The 8,955-nt window shown below is 39.3% G+C and overlaps 2 protein-coding genes across 2 annotated transcripts; one reads left to right on the forward strand and one right to left on the reverse strand.

Moving 5' to 3' along the window:
- Position 1: 1 nt before the first annotated feature.
- Positions 2-2,845, forward strand: CSUI_000370 (uncharacterized protein). Its single transcript, XM_068060604.1, has 2 exons — positions 2-282; positions 812-2,845. The coding sequence occupies exons 1-2, from the start codon at positions 110-112 to the stop codon at positions 1,572-1,574; spliced, it is 936 nt and encodes a 311-aa protein (XP_067927419.1). The 5' UTR covers positions 2-109; the 3' UTR covers positions 1,575-2,845.
- Positions 2,846-4,806: 1,961 nt separating this feature from the next.
- Positions 4,807-8,930, reverse strand: CSUI_000371 (uncharacterized protein). The gene is made up of 4 exons (XM_068060605.1): positions 8,455-8,930; positions 7,373-7,637; positions 6,165-6,219; positions 4,807-5,464 (listed from the first exon to the last, which is right to left on the reverse strand). Exons 1-2 carry the CDS (start codon positions 8,547-8,549, stop codon positions 7,457-7,459), a joined length of 276 nt encoding a protein of 91 aa, XP_067927420.1. The 5' UTR covers positions 8,550-8,930; the 3' UTR covers positions 4,807-5,464; positions 6,165-6,219; positions 7,373-7,456.
- Positions 8,931-8,955: the final 25 nt, after the last annotated feature.

The following is an 8,955-nucleotide window of genomic DNA, read 5'->3' on the forward strand; positions in this document are numbered from 1 at the left end:
TTCCATCTTATCTTCTTTTATCTCTTCTTCTTCTTCTGCAAAGAGGTCGAGAGAGGAGAGAACTCGCGAAGAAAGGAAAGAAGAAGTGGAAGAAAGAGAAGGAGGAGGAATGACGCAAAAAGATTCTCAAGAGAAGGGATTTTACAATGAAGAAGGGCGACACAAACCATTCATGAACTCCGGTGTATATACACCTCAAATGGAGGAGGAAGATGAAGATGATCTTTCCGCTGTCTTTCCCAAAGCTCTTCCCTTCGATCACTTTCCATTCTCCGATCAGAAGTCAGATATCTTTCTTTCCTTCTCTCTTCTCTTGACAGACTTTTCTAAGCTCTTCATCTTTTCAGAAGACGAGCTCTCTGTCTCTCGCTCTTCGTTTCTTCTTTGTCTTGCCTTTCTCTCTGAAGAGGTGTCTGTGGCAGAGGATGGATGAGTCCGTAGCTATAGCTCTCACGCCACTTCTAGGCAGCAGTGAAACTTACATGTGTATGTGCCTGTCTTATGCTTTATATCTATACAGGAGAAGTATACGCTAGAAAGAGACAGAGGAGGCTGCATATATATATATATATAGAGAGAGAGAGTCAGATCCAGCAATATAGATACATGGATGTATACAGAAAGAGATATATAAATCTATAGAGATATTTATGTACATATCCTTTACATATATGTATGTGCAGGTAGCCGGTATATATATATATGTATATCTATATATATATATGAGTGTATACATGAATATCTTCTCACAGTCTGTACATGCGATTTGGTCTTTTTTCTTTGTTTCTTCTTCCTTTTCTTTTTCCTTCAGTTTCTATCGCTTTCCTTTTCTCCGAGACGGAGCAGCAGGTCTTCGATGTATTTCTCTTGGATCTTATCTTTCATATTTCTCTCCTTCTTCTTCTTCTTTTTCTTCCTCTTCTTCTTCTTTCTCCGATAATCTTTTCAACTCTCCTTCCGACGTGGAAAGCTTCCTTTCTTTGATCGATGAGACCCAAAGTCTCTTTCATACTTACGACAAGCGAGAAAGAAGAAGAGAAAGAGAGGAAGGAAAGCCATCTACACCTCTCTCAAGAAAGAAAGAAGCAAATAGTAGGGAAGGCGTCGTCTTCTCTTCCTTTTCTTCAGTCTTTTCATCCAGCGAAGAAGAAGAAGAAAAGAGTCTTTCTCTTCCTTTCCGCTGGCTGTTTCTATCTACACATGGACAAGACGAGGAAGAGAAGGAGAGAAGAAAAGATGAAAGAAAGATGGAGGTGTCTCAGGAGAAATCTCGTGTGACCAAAGAGAAGAAGAAGAAGAAGAGGAAAAAAGAGAAGGAGGAGAGAAGAACCCATCTGCTACTATCCAAAGTCATAAAGTTCTCCTCTTCATCCTCTTCATCTTCTTCTGCCAAATTTGTATGCACTCCTCTTCTAATTCTAGGAATTGAGAGACAAGAAGAGAAAGAAAGAGAGACTTTATCCCCTTTTGTGGAGGAGATAGAAGAGCTATCTACAGAAAAGAAAAGTCTGATAGAGAAGAAACTCTTTCAACTCCTTGGCGTCAAACAGATCTCCATCCAAGCTCTGCCCTAAAGCCCACCACGAAGCCCCTGTTTCAAACCATTCAACAAGTCCCACGCATCATAATTCTAATGAATCTTCTCTTTCTCTTCATTGCCACGCACCTCTCTCCTCCTCCTCCTCCCGCCTAAACTTCTCTCCGCCTTCATACACATAGACCCATACCTATCCATCTATCTATCTTGAATCTATCTATCTTGAATCTATCTATCTTGAATCTATCTCTATCTGCATATGTATTTTGTATATCCTGTTGTACATACGTGTGTGTCGGTACTCCCACGTATTTGAGCGGTGAGGTGTATATACACCCGGGATACCTCTAGCGCTTGAGTATGCGAAGTGTATCTGTATGAGCGTATGTTTATAGCGGTAAGTTGCACAGCCTGAGTGTCCTGTAGGTTCTGAAAGAGAACGGACAGAGAGTAGAAGAAGCAAAGAAAGAAAGAAAGAGAAAGGTTTCAATCGATAGAAGAAAGAGCCAACCCGTCGATGGATCGATCTGCGACTTCTCCTATCGAAGTTTTCTCGTCAAGTGCAGCGAAATTCTTCACTAGACAGAGACACGATTCAAAAGACACATGAAGAAATACAAATCGAAATAAACGAATACATACAGACACAAGTCTCCTGCACTAGGCCTCTCTGAGAATCTATATAAATGTACATATCTATTTGTGTTCCTATAGTTACCTATCATATATATATATATATATATATGTATATAGGTATACTGCCTCGCCTCGGTAGGGAGAATTCTTCATGTATGTGCCTACGTGTATTTAAATTTCCCCATATACATACGCATATATTTTACGTACATATATATATATATGCATATACGTATATGTGGGTGTATATACATACACATGTATGTACGATGTATTAGGTTAAGAAAGATATAAGGATGGAGACCGTTAGCCGTTTCTTCATAAGAAGACGAGGAGAGAAGAAGCCTTTGGCTTTGCTTTGCCCTTTTGCTTGCCGAAATGTGGAGAAAGGAAAACTTCTCTTCTTCTTTTCTTCTTCTTTCAAAGCTTTAATGAAGACAGAAGGGCCATTTCTCCTCCTTTCCTTTTCAAGCGCGCCGACTTTCCTCTTCTTGTCTACTTTCTTTCTTTGGTAGAGAAGAAGAGGAAGAAAGGGAGGACACGAAAGAAAGATGAGCTCTCAAGACAAGCAAAGAAGGTGCTTATATGAGATAGACACACACCCCCGGAGTCATTCGACGAGCCGCATGTGTCGATGCATGTCTACATATCTGTTTAGGTCTATCTGTATCCATCGGATATCTATATCTCTCTGTAGTCATGCACATCTATCTATCTTGAATCTATCTATATATATAAATATTTTTATATATATAGATAGAGGTCGATTGCTTGCAGTAGTGGGGGGTGTGTGTGGGGTTTAGGTCGTTACCACCTCCACCTCCCTTTCCCCTCATCATCGACGTATTTTCACATGCATGCATGCAGATCGATAGTTTAAGGGGAGCACAACCAGAAAGTGATAAGAAAAAGAATGAATGAAGTGTTTCTTCATCTTCTTCTCTCCCACAAAAAGCAACCTTTCTTTCTTATCATTTTCTTCTTTCTTTTCTCTTGCATGTATTTCGATCTACGTAAGAAGAAAAGGCAACCTCAGAATCGAGAAAGCGCAGTCTTCTTTTCTTTTCTTCATAGTCTTCTTCAGTCTCTCCTCCTCTTCTGTGTTCTTTTTCCTCCTCCTTCTTCTCTCTTGTCCTTTCTCGTCTTCTTCTTCTACTATCATCCTGGTCAGTATCAAAAAGAAAGAAAGAAAGGAAGGCTTGTGCTTGACACTGATTGAGTTGCACTTCCTCTCTTTCTTCTTTCTATTTTGAAGAAGAAAAAGAAGAGCAACATAGGAGAGTCGTGGGAGTAGTCCTAGCAGGAAGAGCAGCTACTACGAATATAGTTGTTTTGGTAGAAGTCTCTTGACAGGGAGAACTAATAGAAGAAGAAGAAGGAATGAGAAGAATAAAATTAACCCTATTGACGATGGTATAGAAGGCCTTTATATTCTATACCATCCGACCGTCTTCCCCTGGTCCCTGTCGTAAAAAGAGGAGTTGAGACATACTCCCCGTCTAGCCTATCTCGAAGAAGAACGCAAAGATTCTATCCACACTAATGAACTACTCTCTCTCGATCACTCTTCTTCTTTCTCTATTCCTATGGCGACGACTACTGCGACTATTACTTCTACCCCTACTTCTACTCTCATCACTTTTTAGCCCTTCGATCATTATCATCACTATCAAAGGGATAAAATGCAAACAAACCCCTTTCTTTCTTTCTAACTCTTTCTTTGTCTGTGGCTTGGGTTGGCGTTCTTTCGCACGGCCACCTCGGCTTTGCAGTCAGAAGCAACTTTTCTCTTCTTCTACTTTCTTTCTCTCTTGCTTTCTCATTCAAATTCGTCAAAATATGTCTATCTAGCTCACAGACTACTACTTCTAGAAGTAGTAGTCTGTGAGCTACTTGCGAGCTATCGCAGCAGTAGTAGTATGGAGAGAGAGAGATGTGTGACATGCATAAAAGAGTCTTCTTTTTCTTAGTAGAGAGCTCTGTGCTCTTCTTCTTGCTACTGCTGTTAACAATAGTATTAGTGCCAAGAGAAAGAAAAGAAAGAAAGAGATGAGAAGAAAAAGAAAGGAGTAGCAGTCACATGACAAGGAGCTCGCGGCAGGTGGAAAGTTGAAGCAAAGAAACAAAACACACAGAAGGACAATTAAGTTGAAGAGAAGGAGAAAGAAAGAAAGTTGGAATTGTCTCTCCTTTCTTCTTTTTCTAAAGACAAGAAGATCACTAGACAGGATCAGGTATCACATGCATACATACGTACATACACAGGGTGACGCAAAGGTGTGAATATACATGATAGGTATAGAAATGTATATGAATCTTACACATACATAGGCACACATACACCTTGTCTACACGCATCTATCGGTAGAGGCACATGCAGACATGTCTACACATACACATATATATACACTCTATGGATATGTATGCGTATGTATTTATGTCTGTTGGCATACAAATTCAACACGTAGAAAGATCAAACCTGAAATTGCCACAAACACTCACCTAATTGCAGACCTACTCTTCATATATCTACATATCTATATATATATAGATAGGTGGATATACAGATGAATCTTCCATCTCATGCAGGTGTATACATATACATATATGTATATGTATATATATAGATATATATGTGTCTATATGCGTCGCCAAGGTGCGTGAAGAGCGGGGTGGAGATGAACAAGGAGACGGAAAAGAGACGGGGAGAAAAGAAAAAGAAACAGAAATGTACATACTCCTCATACTAGATACATAGGCAGATATACACAGAGAGATAGATAGATAGATGGATTAAAGATAGATAGATGGATAGACAGATTGGAGATAGATTCTAGATAGATAGATAGGTCAGCCAGGAGGTAGATATTGTTTGAGTGAATTCGTATAGTATGACTTGTCCGTTCAAGAGAGAATGCAGACGGAAAAGAAGAAGAGAAAGAAAGAGAGAAAGAGAACGATGTATATAATTCTACTTAACACGCATCAGCATTTCCACATGAGAGAGAAGAAAAAAAAGAAAAAGAGAGAGAGAGAGAAGGTTACTTCCTAACTCTTTCTCACTCTTTCTTTCTTCTTTTCTGCCTTTCGTTGTTATGTGTCTTGTTGCTGCTTTAGTATTGTCACTTTTCTTGATGGGATTCTTCTTTTTCTTCTTTCTCTTTTTCTTCCTTTTCTTTTTCTTCTTTCTTTTCTTTTTCTTTCTTTGTGGGCTTTTGGAATTTCGCTTGTATCCAAATTCTCCTCATTCTCACGCCTGTCTTTCGGTTTCTAAACTCTCTCAGACAGTACCTACACCCCAAAAAGAAAGAAAAAAAACAAGAAGAAGAAGGAATTGCTTGTAGGCTAGGTGCTATGAGGGAGAACGAAATGCATGCAAGGAGAAATCTCTCCACACACAAAGAAGAAGAAGAAACGCACAGAGACGAAGAGAAAGACGAAGAAGAAGAGAAGAAGAAGAAAGAAGAGAGATAGAGAGAGATAGTAAGGAGAAGAATAAGAAGGTAACTTTCGTGTGATTTGTGGAGGATAGACATTCTTCACGCGAGAAAGAAAGAAAGAAAAGGAGGAGGAGAAGACGACTGCACGAGAAAGGAAGAATCCCGAGAATTCTAGAGCTAGAGACAGAGAATTCTCTACCTTCTTCTCTTTTGAGAGAAACGACAACTAAAATTGAGGAGAAAAGATAAAAAGAAAGAAAGAAGCGACAAGCGAACAGACAAAGCAATCTTCGCAGGTGTACATACACACGTGTACATGAATGAAGAAAAGCAAGAAAAGAGAACCTATCTCTCTCCCTCTTTCTTTCTTTCTTTCTTTCGTTTCTTCATCTGAATCCATTTCCCTTCTCCGAAAGAATCTTGAAAGACGAGAAGAAGAAAAAGAAAGGAAGAGAATGAAGGAAAAAAGACATTCTTTGCATAAGCTGTTGAGAATCGAGATGGAGGGAGTGAGGAGAAGAGGAAGAAAGAGAAGAAGAGGCGAGACTGACCTATTCTCGAGCTCTTCTAAGCCTGCCTGACGACAAAATAGTTCGCGCAACTCATCTGTACAGACACCACATGCAGAAAAAGCAAAGAAATAGAGAAATAAATAGAGTACAAACATATACATGTGTATGCATGCAGTCATGTACAGACAGATATATAGAGAGAGATATGTGGAGATACAGACTGATAGACATATAGCGAAAAAGACATATTTGAAAATACATAATATAAATATATATATATATATAGAGAGAGAGATAAGGGTACGTATATATTCACAGATTTAGATACACATATGGATAGATATCTATTCGAATGTAGGTTATGTGGATATGAATGTACAGGCGAACTGTATACATGCGGACTGATACGCTCCACATACATACATAGAGAGAGAGAGATCAGCGATAGATAAATAGATAGTCAAAGACAGATAGATAGAGTGAAGACAGATAGACATAGTAAAGGTAGATAAATCCATCTATATCTATATATATGTGTAGAGAGAAGCGTATGTGTCAGGTTAGGGAATGAAATACAAGAGGAGGAGACAGTTTGAAGTGACGAAACGAGACGAAAAGTGACTGTTAAGAGAGCCATATCTGTAGAGAACCAAAGAAGCAAACTGGTGGAGATACACCCCAATAAAGCAGTCACGTCCATGCATGCACCCCACAAATTATTTTGACAGTGTATTTACACCTCATTTCTTCTATTTGGAGTATATATATATATATATATATATATAGATATATATTAATCATCCTTGTTAGCTAGAAATCTTTCCTGGATCTTTGACACTTCGAGAGGCATGTATGTCTCTAGTGCTTCATATGGGTACAACCACCTCTACCCTCTCCTCCTTCTTCTTTTTCTTTCTCTAATAGACATAAACTTAATCTCCTTACAGCCGAACAAAGCCCTGCTACATCTCTACATAATACCTATATCATACATATATATATATATACAACTCTGTAGAGTCTCTCTCTCCCTCTCTCCCTCAGTTTATATATCTGTATGTATGACATAGAAATTGAGATGTCTGTAGTCTTTTCGAGTTCTCTGTGTCTCCCTTCTGTTCTGCTTGATTTGTCTTATTGACGAAGCAAAACAAAAGAAATAGAAAAGAGATAGAGATAGAGATATATATATATAGATAGATATAGATCTATAGATCTATATATATATATATATATGTTGGGTTTACCTGTGAGGAAGTAGCATGCGAGTGTTCCATCGTGTCTTGCGTAGGTATTCTCTGCGACCTTAGATTTTCCTTTCTTGGCGAATCTTAACTGAGATAAATCATAACGTCCGTAGTCGCGAAAGAAGAGAATCCCGCCCGGCTTAAGAAGAGATGCACAACGGAGAACGACCGGAAGATGATGACGGGGGTGAAGGGCCGATAAAACGAAGAGAAGGAGAACAAAATCTGCTCTCTCAGGTAAACATAAAGATGGAGGAAGACACCCCTACAGAAAATATGAAAGAGAAAGACCGACAGAGAGAGAGAGAGAGAAAGAGAAAGAAAGCGTGATGAAAAGAAGGAATAGAAAAGACAAGAGACCACAGAGAGAGAGAGAGACAGATAGAGATAGACAGAAAGAGAGAAAGAGAAAGAAAGAAAGAGGGAGAGAGAAAGAAAGAAAGAGAAGATCTCGTCCACGCAGTCTTGTGACGAGGCGACGCTATCGATCCAACACATTCCTCACACTCGCAGGTACTAGTAGAGATCAACCCCTATCCACCTCTATATCGATCTATCTATCTATCTATCTTTAATCTACCTATCTATATGTATGTATGTACGTGTATATGTGCACATCTCTACATGTGTATATTTAGATGTGTCTATGTCTACATGTGTATATGTAAGTATATGCAGCTATGTGCACGTATATGTGTATATGTATGTATATGTCTATGTGAACAGAGAAGAGGAGAAGCGAATGAGAAGGTGGCAGTCGCAAGAGTAGTGCTAGTTCAACACACAGACAGACAGCGGGAATGCATGCATGCATGCGGTCTTTTCAGCTGGAGTCATCTCCACGTAAAGCAGACAAGGATATATATGCTACCTCACACATACATATATATGCACATGCATACATACATAGACACGTATAAACGAACATACGTATACCTATATATACATGTATATCTTCATATCTATCTTTATGTCCTATGAAGAGAAGAAGGGAGAAAAGATAAAGGCAGACTAAAGTAGAAGGAGAAGAGAAAGAGAGAGTGGAGAATCTTCTTCTTCTTCTTTTTCTTTCTCTTTTTTACCTTCGTAATGTCGAACGGTTCAGCAGTGAGAATCTCTTCTTCTTCTTCTCTTCCATCGTTGTCTGGCTCGCTTCCACAGCTATCAACATCTTCATCCTCTTCTTCTTCTTCTCCGTCTATCTCTTCTTCTTCTTCTTGATCTAGTATTTGGTGTTCCTCATGAACAGTAGGAGTGTGCCCCGTCTCCCCTCCTTCTCTCTCTTCTTCTTTTCCTTCAGTCTTCCTTACTAAAGAGACTTCTCCTTCTTCTTCTCTACAGCCCCTATCAAGAGACGATGGACAACCCGCAGAAGCAGAAGACGAAGAAGAAGGAGAGGAGAGACGTGTTGGGGAAGGGGAAGTGAGAGTTGTAGAGCTTGTAGAGGGAGTAGAAGAAGAAGAGGGAGATTTCGATGCCTCAGATTGCTTTAGCTTTCTTTCTCTTCTCTGTCTTTTCTTCTCTTCTACTCGAGCCTTCCATCTCTCCTAGAAGAAAGTAAAGAAAGCAAAAGACCCTTCAGT

This window comes from Cystoisospora suis (genome assembly GCF_002600585.1).
Source record: "Cystoisospora suis strain Wien I chromosome Unknown contig_163, whole genome shotgun sequence".
Lineage (NCBI taxonomy): Eukaryota > Apicomplexa > Conoidasida > Eucoccidiorida > Sarcocystidae > Cystoisospora > Cystoisospora suis.